The sequence below is a fragment of the Mandrillus leucophaeus genome, unplaced genomic scaffold (assembly GCF_000951045.1).
Source record: "Mandrillus leucophaeus isolate KB7577 unplaced genomic scaffold, Mleu.le_1.0 Scaffold189, whole genome shotgun sequence".
Taxonomy (NCBI): Eukaryota; Metazoa; Chordata; class Mammalia; order Primates; family Cercopithecidae; genus Mandrillus; species Mandrillus leucophaeus.
This window is the reverse complement of record NW_012101909.1, coordinates 541,476-556,304: the sequence shown is the minus strand read 5'-3', so window position 1 is coordinate 556,304 and position 14,829 is coordinate 541,476. Positions and strand designations below refer to the sequence as shown.

Sequence of the window (14,829 nt, the reverse complement as noted above, 5' to 3'; positions counted from 1 at the left end):
AAAAAAAAAAAAAAAAAAAAAGAAATGGAAAAAAAAAGAAAAGAAAAGAAGAGTTTGTTCTCCAGCATCCTTTGAAGGGGACCAATTTTCTAGCATCATTTCACACGCTCGGATTTAAACAATTTTTATTTATTTCCATTTCTCCTGCAGTTATGCTTGTCAACCTGCACATTGTCCTAACTCTGGCCAGTGGAAGCCTCTTCAGGATGGCTTCTGAGCCCTTTTGCCATCATCCTAGTAGTGTTTTGATAGCTCTCTTGTTTCCAGTTATGACAAGATGTTTCCATCTCATCTTGCGCATTTTCTCTCCAGATCTGAAATTGGCCATTTTCCAAATTAGCCATTGGTTCATCCTCTGTGTAATTCATCAATTAATTTGTTTTTAAGCAAAATGAATTTTCCTATATTTTTAGGAGTGGGATGCAGTGGGCTAGGACAAGCTGTCTAGCCTGTAGGTCTAGGTGTAGAGGTCTCTCTCATTTTCTCAAAGTGGTAAAAATACAGCCTCGGCTCCCTCCTCCACTTTTATCTGAACCTTGTCTTTTCCACTCGGTGCCTCTGGCTTGCTCGATTTAGATTTTTCTTTCAGCATTCCTCTCAGAGATGGACTTTGTCTTGGGAGGGAGCTTTGGTCCCCTAGTTTAAGGAAGTCATGTAGAGCCTGGATTGCTCTAGCTCCTTCAGACCTTGCAGAGTCCCTTCCTTCTCTGGGTCTCTGTTTCCTTCCCTCTAAAGAGAGAGGAAAGGCTGGGAGACGTAAAGTCCCTTGCAGCTCTGGCAGGGTGTCACTCCGATTCTCCTCCATAGGCTTGATGTCTCAGGTCCCTTCTGTAACCCGATGGCTAAATCACACCACCCTATGGTTCACTGAGGCTGTTTCCCTGCAGGGATCTCAGTGTGGATGCTGGCTTGAGTCCTACTCAGTTCCAGGTGCGGCCCATCCCTCAGCACTATCAGCATTACCTAGCGACTCCTCGAATGCACCACTTTCCCAGAAACTCCTCCTCCACGCAGATGGTAAGTGAAAGAAAATGGACTCCCTTGTGCCTATTGAGTGCCAGTGGTGGTCTGAGGCCTGCGCTCCCCTGTGCCCCGGCTCCTACATGACCCAGGTCCCCTGTGTATCAACCCCCTATCCCCTGACTCCCCTGTGCCCTGGCCCCCTTGTATCCTGGCTCCCCTGTGCCCCAGCTTCCATATGACCCAGCTCCCCTGTGTATTAAGCCCCTATACCCTGACTCTTCGGTACCCTGACCCCCTTATATCCTGGCTGCCCTGCAGTCCGGATTCCATATGACATGGCTTCCCTGTGTATCAATCCCCTATGCCCTGACTCCCTTGTGCCCTGGTCCCCTTATATCCTGGCTCCCCTGTGCCCCAGCTCCTACATGACCTGGCTCCCCTGTGTATCAACCCCTATGCCTTGACTCCCCTGTGCCCTGGCCCCCTTATATCCCGGCTTCCACATGACCCAGCTCACCTGTGTATCAACTCCCCATGCCCTGACTCCCTTGTGCCCTGGCCTTCTTGTATCCTGGCTCCCTGGCAGACCAACAGCTCCCCTCTCTTCCCAGCTCCTATTCGCGCTTTGGCTTGATGGGGAATGAAAGGGGACCTGGTGGACCAGAAACTGGTTCTGCTGAGGGGAGGAGGAGTGGGCACTGGAGGAGTGGAAAGGGACAGCATGGCAAGGTGTGGTCTGTGGGTAAAAGGCTCAGGGCTAAGATCAGGCAGAGTAGACCTCGCACCTCATATGGCCTCATTTAGTTTCCTGTGGTCAGTACCTCCCTGGGCTTTGGCTTCACTAATCTGTGAAATGGAAATGAAGATGCCTGCCTCGCCCATCTCACAGGGTTGGTGTGAGGATCAAAAGAGATCCCAGCGGGAGCTCTTGGGCCTAGCCTGCAGATCCAGTTCTGCCTTTTTCAGAGGGCAGACCTTCTTGTGGCTGCAGAGTGCTGAATCATGGGTCAGGCTGGGCTTGGGGGCCTTTGGGCTCCTGACATTGCAAGCTGCATGGAATTAAAATGAAGATATTCCATGAAAGCAGCAAAAGTTTGATTGAAAATCTTATTTCCAGGCAGCTTCACTTTGCTGCCCTAAAGCATAATTCCACCTTCCAACCCTTGTCTCTGTCACTAACCACTCAGTTCCTCAGTCTGCTTTTTGTATAATAAGAAGCTTGCATGAGTAATTTTTGGAGTCCTTGTAAGCTCTGAGGGTCCATGCTTTGTGTATGAAGCGCCATCTCTTAAGAATAAAGAAGCAAACATTTATTGAGCACTTACTACATGCCAGGCACTGTTATAAGCACTTCTTATAAATTATCCCATTAATCCTCTCAAAAACTCCCACAAAAGAGTATCATCCTGATTTTAAAGATTGGAAAACTGAGGAAGAGAGAGGCTAAGTAACTGGCCCTGGGACATACAGTGAGAAAGTGGAGGAGCTGTGATGGAAACTCCTCTCTCACTCATAGCCAGGGTAAGGGAGGGGTGAGTGAGGCAGGCCATGCAAGAACAGAGTCAGACTCTCTTAATTTAAAATACTGACATTTTGCTCAGCATGGAGGTTTTTTGCATTTATTTGACTTTAAAAAACATTACATTGAAATATTATTGATCTTGATTACTGAGGCTTTTGGTGGCCCTTTTAATTTTGTGCCCCCACTTTGGTGCCGACACTAACCCAAGCCTTTAACTATCAAGCTGCTCTTGGAGGCAGTGCAGAGTAGGGGTGATATGGTTTGGCTCTGTATCCCCGCCCAAATCTCACCTTGAATTGTAATAATCCCCACATGTCAAGGGCAGAACCAGGTGGAGATAATTGAATCATGTGGGGGCAGTTTCCTACATGCTTTTCTCATGATAGTGAGTGAGCTCTCATGAGATCTGACGGTTTTATAAGGGACCTCCCCATTCGCTTGGCACTCATTCTGTCTCCTGCTGCCCTGTGAAGAGGTGCTTTCCACCATGACTGTAGGTTTCCTGAGGCCCTCCAACCATGTGGAACTGTGAGTCAATTAAACCTCCTTTCTTTGTAAATTACCCATTCTTGGGTATTTCTTCATAGCAGCGTGAGAATGAACTAAAACAAAAGGTGAAGGGAAGGGACTCTGCCACCCAACTGCCTGGGTTTGAAATCCTGGTTCTGTCCCTTGGTTGCATAACTTGAGCCAATTACATAATCTATTGTACCTCATTTACCCCATCAATAAAATGGGGATAGTAATAGCACCCACATTATAGATTAGGTGAGATAATTCAATTAGTCATGTAAAGTGCTTAGAATAGTGCCTGCCATGAAGGTTAGTTGTCACTTTATTAATTCTGTTATTACTTCTGGGGCTTGTCCAGGCAAAGCTTTGTTCTTGGTGAGAGAAAAGGGACGTAAGAGCAGGAAAGACAATACTTCTGCCCACAGCATCTCAGGGTGTACTGAGTGGGTTACAGGCAGAGAAGTTGCATGCTGGGCTTATGGAGAAACCTTGAATCCTCGCTCTATCCAAGGCATTTTCTCCCCAACAGGTCGTCCATGAAATCCGAAACTACCCTTATCCTCAGCTTCACTTCCTTGCTCTCCAGGGACTAAATCCCAGCAGACACACCTCCGCCGTACGGGAGAGCTATGAGGTATGTTGCTCTGTCTGGTACCAACTGGGCTGGTGGAGATGCCATTATTGTTTATCATCCCTTTTCCCTCCCCACCTCTGCTGGTGAGTAGGGTATGGGTGTCAGGAAGCTTCAGGGTTAAGAGTAAGAGAGAGAAGAAGGGAGAACCAGTAGAGATATTGCAGTCTTTCAGCATCAGATGAGTTCTTCCTGATAGCTATGTGAATGCTTCCTGCTCATGTCTTCCAGCTCCCCAATCCATATCCTGTGTGCATGTGGGCATTTATACATGCTGAGCACACATGTGCACATTTTTCTCTTTCCAGGAGCTGCTGCAGCTCGAGGACAGGTTGGGTAATGTGACTCGGGGAGCTGTACAGAACACCATTGAGAGGTTCACCTTCCCCCACAAGTATAAGAAGGTGGGTCTGCCAGCAGGCCAGCCTGCATAGTCAGGGAATGGGGCAGGGGTGTTGTCTAATTGACTCTGATCTGGTTGTTCACAGAGGGATGCAGTCCAGAATCTAGAAACCTTTGCTTTGGTTAGATGTTCTAAAGCTGTGATAACTTCCCAGGGTCATGTTATTTTTTTGTGCCGGGTGTGGCCAGGAGGGAAGATGGGAGGCCTCTCAGTAAAGGAGGAGAGCTGGGTATGCGTGTGTGCATGTGGACTTGCCATTGGGTATATTACACATATATACATTTATAGGTGTCAGGCACATAAATACTTGTCTCTAAATGAGATGGGCCAAGGGGATACCTGCACAGAAGGCTAATATTTGTCTTAGAAAATAATTCCATGTCCAATCTCACATGTGAACAAATGAGAAACTAAGGCTTCCAAGCAGAGGTTTTCAAATCCGACTGAGTGTCAGAATCACCCGGGGAGCTTTTAAAGCCACAGAGTCACAGGTTTTATCCTAAGTCCATACAGGTAGAATCTCCAGGGTTAAGAACTAAGAATCTAGGACATGATTAAAGCTCAGAAACCTGAGTTTAAATTTTTTTAAATTAAAATAAATGAAAAATTTTGGAAGCAACCAAGATGTCCTTCAATAGGTGAAAGATAGATAAACATACAGTGGCACATCCAGATAATGGAATATTATTCTGCAATAAAAAGAAATAAGGACTAGGCACAGTGACTCACACCTGTAATCTCAGTGCTTTGGAAGACTAAGGATGAAGGATCATTTCAAGCCAGGAATTTAAGACCAACCTGAGCAAAATAGTGAGACTTCATCTCTACGAAAATTTTAAAAAGTTAGCTGGGCTGGTGGTATGAACTTGTAGTCCTAGTTACTTGGGAGGCTGAGGCAAGAGAATTACTTGAGCCCAGGAGTTCAAGGCTGCAGTGAGCTATGATTGCACCACTGCATTCTAGCCTGGACAACAGAGCAAGACCCTGTATCAAAAAAAGAAAAAGTATAAGCTATTGAGCCATGAAAAGACATGCTGGAACCAGAATGCACTGAGGAATTCTTAAGTAAAAGTAGTTAGCCCAAAAAGGCTGTGTACTGTATGTTTCCAAATATATAACATTCTGGAAAAGGGAAAACTATGGAGACAATAAAAAGATCAGTGGTTGCCAGTGGGGAGGGAGGGAGGAATGAATGGGTGGAGCATAGGGGAGTCTCAGGGCAGTGAAAGTATTTGGTATCATACTCTAACAGTGGATACATGACATTATGCATTTGTCAAAACTGATAGGATGGTACAACACAGAGCAAACCCTAATGTAAACTAATGAACCTCAGTTAATAGTCTATTGATACTGGTTCATCGATCATAACAAGGGTGCCACACTAACGCAAGATGTTAATAATAGAAACTGTGTGTGTTGGGAGTATAGGGTATATGGGAGAACACTGTACTTTTTGCTTATTATTATTATTATTATTATTATTATTATTATTTTGAGACAGAGTCTTGCTCTGTTGCCCAGGCTGAAGCACAGTGGCACGATCTTGACTTACTGCAAACTCTGCCTCCTGGGTTCAAGCAGTTCTCTCACGTCAGCCTCCCAAGTAGCTGGGATTACAAGCATGTGCCACACACCTGGCTAATTTTTATATTTTTAGTAGAGACGCGATTTCACCGTGTCGCCCAGGCTGGTCTTGAACTCCTAACCTTAAGTGATCTACCTGCCTTGGCCTCCAAAAGTGTTGAGATTACAGGCATGAGCCACCGTGCCCAGTCTGTTTTTGCTTAATTTTATGTAAACTAGAACTGCTCTACAAAATAACATTTATTATAAATAAAAATAAATAAATAAATATTAATACATTTTTAAAACATTCATCCTTCCCAGGGGAAATTAAAAGCTTGACAAACGTTAAGAATCTTAGAGCAGGTCTGTCCTCATCATGGTCAAGCCAGAGACCATCCTGAGACCCTAGGGTGCATTGGTCGAGAGCACTCTTAGAGTTAGAGCCAATTTTGACTCTCCATTCTACCCCTTATAACTCCGTTACTTTGGACAACTTACTTGGCTTTTCTGGCCCCTCCCTGTCCACTTCCCCCTTTAAAAATGTGAAATGGGAGTGATCTCATTAGTAGCTACCATACAGGGTGCTGTGGGGATTCAATGTGATGATGCACCTGAACAGCTTGGCACAGTGCCTGGTACCTACTACGTGCCCAGGAATGGTAAGCTGCTGCTACCTTGATGCTTTCTCCTAGGCTTTCCCCTAGCCCATGTGCTAGTGGTGTCAATGTCAAAGACCATGAATCAGTATAGGCAGCTCCTCTCAAGGCACTGGATTTATTCATAAATGATTTTGACTGCAGTTATTGGGTACCTACTATGTATCAGACCTTGGCTAGTGTGCTAATAGAGGAAATGGCAGCATTTCAGTAAATAAGGATGTCATCTACATGGGGAAAATGATCATTCTCTGGAGAGAGAGAGAGTTTTAAGCTATTGGAGAAGAACATAGAAGGAAATGAGTGTTGTATTTGAGTCCAGGAGCAGCACCTGTGTCCCGGACCAGGGGGTTTTTACTCCTACCAAGGATGCACACCTCACCTGCTGTCACTTCAACAGGCACAAGGAAATTGTGAAGAGAACCAATGCTAAGAATGAAAAGGGGAAATGGACTGAATCAAGTAGATAAAGGGCTCAGGTAAAAAGGAGAATGAAAAGAAGGGAATAAAAATATTATTAAAAAGAAAAAAATGAATTAAAAATAAGAAATGACAAAAGTTAGGAACCAAATAAAATGTGGAAAGAAACCCTTAAAAATTATACACAAGTGAAAAAGACAATAAAGAAGAAAAAACACTTTAAAAATTTAAATTGAGAGTGTAATTATATATAATAAAAATATACTTTAAAATAATGATGTAAGAATAAAAATATAGAAAATACCGAGTCAAAATAGAAAAATATGCAAAGAATAAGAACTAGAAAGAGATATGAAAGCGACACATAAAATTAACATCAATAATATCATAGTTAAAAGGGGGCTGGGCGCACTGGCTCATGCACTTTGGGAGGTTGTGGCAGGAGGATAGATTGAGCCCAGGAGTTTGAGACCAGCCTGGCCATCACAGAGAGATTTTGTCTCTACAATAAAAAGAAAAATTAGCAGTCATGATGGTGTGCACTTGTAGTCTCAACCACTAAGGAGGCTGAGGTGGGAGGATTGCTTGAGCCTGGGAGGTCAAGCCTGTAGTGAGCCGTGATTACACCATTGCACTCCAGCCTGGGCAAGAGTGCAAGGCTGTCTCAAAAAAAAAAAAAAAAAAGTTAAAGAGAAGGTTAATGAAATGAGAAGATATATAGATTAGACAGCAAAACAGGGTAATATTAAGCTAAAATTACTAACTATAAAAGGAAAATCATGAATAATGATGGCAAAAAATAATAGAAAGTAGACAAATAGGTGACTCTTACCAATACATTTTATTGAACCTCCCTTTTCTAGCAGGGCCAGCTAAATGAAGGCCACTCTTCCAGCAAACACAGCTGGACTCTTAAGCAGGCAGATCATCATGACTCTATTCATACTCAAAAGCCATGACAATTATACAGAACTATGGGTGTAATTCTGATTTTCTGGATTCTAGATAAGGGAAAACTTATTACAGAAGCCTAGCAGGGTTTGCAGTGGAGTATATAGGGCACAGCGAGGCAGAGAGCAGAACAAATAGATTTTCTTGTGTGTTCCAGTGAGGTTACAGTATTCCCCAGACTAAATCAGACTCAGGATCTCCAGAGTTTAGGACCAGGGGCCAGAGAAGGGAGACTTGGCATCTGGGCCTTGCCCCGCAGTCATTCTCTGGGTAGTCTTCATCTTGTGACTCTTCAGATTTTTCTCTTTGCAAAATGACCTTGAAGTCGGCCTGTCTCTGGAGAGGGACCGAATGGGTAATTTTCCTCTTATGGTTATTGTTAGACTGTTTCATGGCACAGTGGGAAGATGTGAACATGAAAAGTGGGCTGATTTCACTCACTGATTAGATTTCTTCTTCCCAAAATATTTACCAAGTACTAATACGTTTTGTAAGTGACCAAGTATGGGGCGGTACTTAAAGAAGGGTAAGCCATGAGTCCATGCCATCTGAACTTGAGACTTTACATAATGGTAAACTACATAATGATTCTACATATGGCTTCTGCATAATGGTAAACTATTTTCAAATAATTAGCATAAAATTAAAAACAGTACAAGGGAAGTCAACAAGTATAAACAGTGTTTCATGATTGCTTTACCATAGTGCCTATCTTAAGTGAACTTGATAAATCCCACAATATAAATAGTTTATAAAAATGGCTACAGTTTGTAAGAGTTGATGTCTTCATGTAGTTATCAGTGAATACATGAGTCAACAGTGGTTGACTGAAAGAATAAATGAAGCCTGCTGGGCCTGAAAGCGGAGGGAGAAACCTGAAGGCAGGAATCTAGGTTGTAAAGGGTGTTGAGGGGGAGTGGATGGTGTGAAGGGACCAGAAAAGGGAAACTGCACAGTCATAGCTTTGCAAAGGATCGATTTGTTAGGAACTCAATTTCTTTCTAAGCTCTGTATCCCTAGAAAGTGCCTGGGACAGCAAAAATGATGTCCACTTGACCTCTTCCTAGTCCCCTTGCTGCAGAAGAGTAGGCGGGAAGGAGTTCTGGGTATTACTTAAGAACTTTGGCCGGGCACAGTGGCTCACGCCTGTAATCCCAGCACTTTGGGAGGCTGAGACGGGCGGATCACAAGGTCAGGAGATCGAGACCATCCTGGCTAACACGGTGAAACCCCGTCTCTACTAAAAATACAAAAAAATTAGCCGGGCGAGGTGGCGGGCTCCTGTAGTCCCAGCTACTTGGGAGGCTGAGGCAGGAGAATGGCGTGAACCCGTGAGGCGGAGCTTGCAGTGAGCCGAGATCCGCCACTGCACTCCAGCCTGGGCGGCAGAGCGAGACTCCGTCTCAAAAAAAAAAAGAACTTTATGGCCAGGCACGGTGGCTCACACCTGTAATCCCAGCACTTTGGAAGGCCAAGGCAGGCAGACCACCTGAGCTCAGGAATTCAAGACCTGACCAACATGGTGAAACCCTGTCTCTACAAAAATACAAAAATTAGCCAGGCATGATGGCAGGTGCCTGTAATCCCAGCTACTTGGGAGGCTGAGTGGGAGAATCGCTTGAACCCAGGAGGTGGAAGTTGCAGTGAGCCAAGATCATGCTGTTGCATTCCAGCCTGGGCAACACAGCAAGAATCCGTTTCAAAAACAAAAACAAACCTTAAAAACCTGACTCCCAGGGGAAAAGCAGCCTGTGGGTGAAAGCCAACAGCCACCAGGTGAGTCTGCCCAGGTAATGAATACTCCTCTCTCTGCTTCTCATAGCGAAGACCCCAGGATGGCAAGGGCAAGAAGGATGAGGGGGAGGAGTCAGACACAGATGAGAAATGCACAATTTGTCTGTCTATGCTGGAAGATGGAGAAGATGTGAGGTAGGAGACCGCCATTTTGATTCCCTCTCCCCTCTCTTATAGGTATTGGTGACCAGTCACTGCGCCGTGTGTCTGGGAGTTGGGGTGCTTGTTAGCTTGTGCACGTGTGTGCCAAGTGTGCTATAATGTGCTTCATGGTTGCCCTGGGAAGGTAGGGTATGAAATGTTCTAGATGTGTGATGACCGGGTATGGACGCGAGGATGAAAAGTGTAAGAGAACAGTGTGATGTTCTGTCTGAATGAGTCTGAGACAAAATTGTGGCTTTGTTTCAGGCTCATCTGAAAGCGCTTCCTGGCGGAGGCTTCATGGTTTCCCATCTCAGCCATAGCCTCCCTCCATAGCTGGGCAGTTCCCAGGGGTCCTAGGTGTGTGTCTCCTGGTCTGCCCAGTGTCCCTCAGCTCCTGCAGGGCCCCTGACTCTCCCTCCTCTCTTCCAGACGCCTACCCTGTATGCATCTCTTTCACCAACTGTGCGTGGACCAGTGGCTCGCCATGAGCAAGAAATGCCCCATCTGCCGAGTGGACATTGAGACACAACTGGGAGCCGACAGCTGAGGGAGGAATTAGCCAGTGGACACCCCATTTCCTTCACCAGGTCCCCCCACGGCCATAGCCCTTGCAGCCAAACTTTGCCTTCTGAGCCATTTGACATAGAGGAAAAGCCTGCAAGCACATTTTGTGGAAAGAGGAGTTGGTGGTATCGGTGTCGAGGGAGAGGAGGGGGTGGGGGAGGACCCACCTCTCCAGAATGGTGACTGTCCCCATCCGCCCAGCTGAGCAGGAGAGAGGGAGCTGGCCGTGCCCAGCGCAAGGGCGGGAAGGAGGGGCCCAGGCTGCGGAGAACCCAGGTGGAATCCTGAAGGCACTAGCTGACAGACGGGCCCCTCAATCCTGTCCTCTGAAGGATTGTATATATACCTCTCGACCATGTAGGAACCATGTAGGGGTCTCTAGCTATTTCTGTGGATGGCAGCCAGAGCATGTTAGCTTAAGAAAAATGTTGTGTGTGGTGCTCTAGTCATCTTGTGGTGGACATGTCGCTATTACCGAATTCGCACCAAATATTTCTCATTGAGTTTCTTGTTTTGGTGCCTGACTGAACCAACGACAGCCCCAATCTTCCCGTCTTTATGAGAGAAAAGGAAAAAGGAATCAAAGGTAGAAGAAAAAAAAGCCAAATTCTGTTTAGGGTGAAAAAGGATTTTGTTTTTCACCCAATTTGGGAGGCGGGAGGGGGGTTCTCGTTTCGTTTTTGTTTTTGTTTTTACCTTGGCTTTTGTTTTTCTCATGTTTACAGTGCACGGAGTGTGGAAGGGAGTCTGGGAGAGGGAGAGCTGGAAAAGGAGCTGATGGCGTCTTATTCCGAGCTGATGGGCTGAACCTCTGAGGGTTCAGCCGAGGTGAGGGAAGGCAGCAGAGCTCCAGTAGGTGAAGGGAGAGTTCAGCTAAGCGGGGCTCCCCAGGCCCAGGGCTCAACTGCATGACCCCAGTTATAACCCCCACCCAGTTCCACACTAAACCAGGGAGGGCTCAGCCCTCAGCTACAGCTTCTCGCTGTGTTACTGGGAGTGGAGAGGCCCATGCTCACTCCAACTCCTTCCTTTAGGTTGTGCTCTTGCCTGTTACAAAGAGGCAACATAGCCACTGCCTCCCTATGCAAAAAATTAACCAGATGATGCAGATAAGACAGCATAGGTGATGGCCGCTTTGTCTTGGCCACAGTGCTCTCAGACAGCACTCAGGGCTGAGGTCAATACCGCGGACCTTGGGGAGGAAGCTGAGCATCCCCTGGGATGTCTCCAGTTCTGATACAGTCCCTCAGAGATGGCCCTGACTCTGAGGCCCCTCAGCTTGGTTTGGGAGGCCCCGTGTCCCTGGTCTCTGGCTCCTTCTCTGACTCTTTGATAATCTTGGGCAAGTCCCTTTCTTTCTCTGTGCCTCAGTTTCCTTCTCCTTTGAGTGGGGAGAGATAACAGTGCAAACCCATTTCTGGTCCTGCTACCTCACCTAGATGTTGTGAGGATTCGTATTCTCTGTCCCCGTGTGTTCTATGCTCTCTTCTGAGAACCTCGTGGGGTGTCGGGATGGGGGTACTGGGAGACACAGACCTGATACAGTGTGTCTTTCTGCACCACCTCACAATTTTCCTGAACCCCAAAGGGAGCAGAGAGATAAGAGGACAGAAGAATGGAGATGGGAAAATCCACCAAATTCCAATCCAAACCCAGCTTTCTTTCTCCCTATGTGGAAGACACCAGATTAGCTGGAATTCTGCCACCTTCCTTTGTGCCCCACCCTGCACCGTTCCCCCATTTGCACTGCTCTCTAAGTCTCCCCCTCACCTCCATCCCTAACCCAGTCTCAATGCCCTCATATCAGTAAGACCCGGGTGAGGGGGACAGGATACTTGTCACGTATTTGAAGAAATTCCATACAGTGAAGGAAATTTGAGTCTGTATTGCTGCTACAAGGGTAAAACCAGTACCAATGGGTAAAAGTAACAGGCGGGCAGATCTTAGCTTGAGGAAGAGCTTCTAGCACGATAGGTTCATGCGGGAATGGCTGCTCTGGCCACCTGCAGGCAGAGAGTGGGGGATGTGGCTCCTGGTAGGAGGTTTCTCCCAGCACTAATATCTTGGTGTTCTATAAAATCTTTATTGAGTGCCTACCGGTGCAGGCGCTGGGACAGACAGTAGCTTTGAGGAGCTCACAATCTAGCTGAGGAGACGAGACACATCCAATGCTGCCAAAATGGTGAATAACCTGATTCAGTGTTAGCAGCAATGAGCATCACAGTGTCCAACTCAGTTGCTCCAGTGCACGAAAATGTCTCCAGGGCTGAAGGCTGGAGATCCCACCAGTGGGGAAAGTACATCTGAGTCAGGATTTTGGGGGAAAGCTAGTTACTGATAGCCACAGGAAGTTGAGAATTCTGCCCCATCCTCTCCAATGGCTGGGTGAAAACCAAGAATTCATCAGAAGATGGCTTTGGCCTGGAGGTAGCTCGGGTGGTCTAGGAAGGTCATTCCTCTCTTAATCTCAGTCTTTCATTCTTTCTGCTGAGACTGGCCTGAAAGGCTGGCAAGTGGGAGGGAGTCAATGGAGAGGCCAGGATAGAACTAGAGCTGGTGTCCCAGGTTCCAGTCTAGGCTCTTCACTGACAAAGTGGGCAACACTAGAAACTTCCCTTTGTCTCTCTGGGCCTCAGTTTCCTCAGTTACAACCTAAGGAGGTTGGATTGGATGCTTGCTAATTTTCTTCTGACACTCACACTTTGTGATCCTCCCTAACATCAACGCATCTTCTTCAAGGTAGCAGAGCTGTGTGCCCACCCAACTGTTGAAAAGGACTTTCTGTGGGCACACACTCTGTTTCAGACTGGGCTGGGGGCACACATACTGAGGGAGACAGTGGGCCCTGGTCCCCTCCCCCTCCCAATTCTCTGCCCCAGGCTAATATTAGGGACTGGGGAGGGGACCACCAGAAGTAAGAGGGAAGCTGCTTACTTTGGGGTTAGACCCTGAAGCCCCCCCTCCTTCCCATCTCTGGGGACCTTGTCCACTGCAGGTGGGGACAGGAGGTGATGGGGTACTCAGAACCCTGCAGCTCCCACTTCTTTAGCCCAGCAGCTGTTTGGAGGAGAAGAGAGGGCCAGGGTCTGTGCTTCTGCTCCCGGCACTGGTCAGGGAGTCTGGGAAGAGTGGAGAAGAGGCAGGGTCAGGCCTCAGCATCTCACATCCACCACCTCCAGGAGGGGAGACCACTGGTAAGTCCTCCTCTTGCTCAACTCAAGGGACTCAGACCCTTTCTTGACTGAGACGCATGAGTGCCTTCTGGGGTGAGAGCAGCCCCAGGGTTTAAGTTGGGCGTCCTAGCCGCTGCCGCAGCTGTGCCGCCGCGGGTCCACCGAGGATGCCAATCAATCAACCCAACACCACAAGCCTGGCTGGGTGCAAGCAGAGGGTGAGCAGGGGCTGCCCCTCCACCTGGCCAGGACCCCCTTCGGCCCCCTGTCGCCCTTGGCCACCACCTGTGGCAGGACTCAAGCTCCTCTTCTGCAAATGTTCCCAGCCTCCGTGCAAGTATTCTTAACTCTTTACGCCTAATGAACAAGCACAGTTTTTTCAATAGTGAAGAAAAAAGCACCAGACTTTTTTTCTTTTTTTCCTAAAGAAATCCCCTAAGCCCCCCGCCTGCCGGCGGGACGAACACTCCCTGCGTGGGGCTGTAGCAACGTCCGTCAGGCCCCCTTGTGTTTCATCTCCTGCGCGCGTAGAGCAAATGCTAGAGCGATTTCAGCTGATAGAAAAACAAAAATGAAAAAAAAATACAAAAAACAAAAAACATGGCACGTTGCTAGTTTACAGGGTTTTGTGAGTTTAAATGCCTTATATTTAACAATCATAATTTATGACTAACTTGTAGATATCGTGGGTTCTTATTTAATTATTTTTATAGTTGTTTTGCATTTTTAATTATAATTTATTTATTTAGAAAGGATACTAATTTTTTTTATTACTCCTATTACCTCATTTTGGCGTTGTTTCTGGGAGTGGAATGCTTTGCATGCATTGGTACGATGACAAACAACTACGAATACAAAAAAAAATTTAAATAAAATTCTGCAAACTTTATTTCGTCCAAACTATCAGGGTGTGTGATTGCAAGCTGTCCTACCGTGGTGCTGGCCTCTTTGGATACATTCCATACGAAATGCAAACCTTTGATTCTGTATGCTGTGATCTAGTGAAAAACTCCAATATAGTGACTGTATTTAGCACATATATAAATATAATTTGCACTTGTCAGCAGACTGGGGTAATCCTTTCACTTGCTATCCTTGGCACCCCCCTCTCCCCACAACCCCACCTCTCCAGCATGAACCTGCCTTTCCTACTCCCTCGCTCCTCCCACAATCTCAGCTCACCCAGCCGCTATCCTCTGAGGAAAGTCTTGGGGCATAGGGGTCACTCTCTCCACCTGGCCTCCAACTCCAGAATTGGAGTCCTCCAGACCTTACAAGAGGAATATCAGAGAGCCAAAAAGCCTGGTTTCTTAGAACGAGCCCTGGACTGGGGAGCTGAGAGGCTCAGGTTTTCAGATCTGCTCCATGATAGACATCCCAGTGACCCAGAGCAAGTCCCTTGGCCCCTGGGTCTCAGTTTTCTGGGTGGGGTGAGTGAGGAGAACTGGGAGATCTTTAGGGTCCCTTGGATTCAAGTAGAATATGACACAGATCCCGTGGGAAACCACTGTGCTGTGCTGTCTCAC

At 46.8% G+C, this 14,829-nt stretch overlaps 1 protein-coding gene across 1 annotated transcript in view; it reads left to right on the top strand.

Moving 5' to 3' along the window:
• RNF165 (ring finger protein 165) overlaps nucleotides 1-14,192 on the top strand; it is a 27,172-nt gene extending 12,980 nt beyond the window's left edge. The window contains exons 3-7 of the mRNA XM_011978082.1: nucleotides 888-1,017; nucleotides 3,528-3,632; nucleotides 3,938-4,033; nucleotides 9,451-9,557; nucleotides 9,996-14,192. Of these exons, the coding sequence (XP_011833472.1) occupies nucleotides 888-1,017; nucleotides 3,528-3,632; nucleotides 3,938-4,033; nucleotides 9,451-9,557; nucleotides 9,996-10,113 (556 nt within the window). The 3' untranslated portion in view covers nucleotides 10,114-14,192. The remainder of the gene's footprint in view (nucleotides 1-887; nucleotides 1,018-3,527; nucleotides 3,633-3,937; nucleotides 4,034-9,450; nucleotides 9,558-9,995) is intronic.
• The last annotated feature ends 637 nt before the right edge of the window (nucleotides 14,193-14,829 follow it).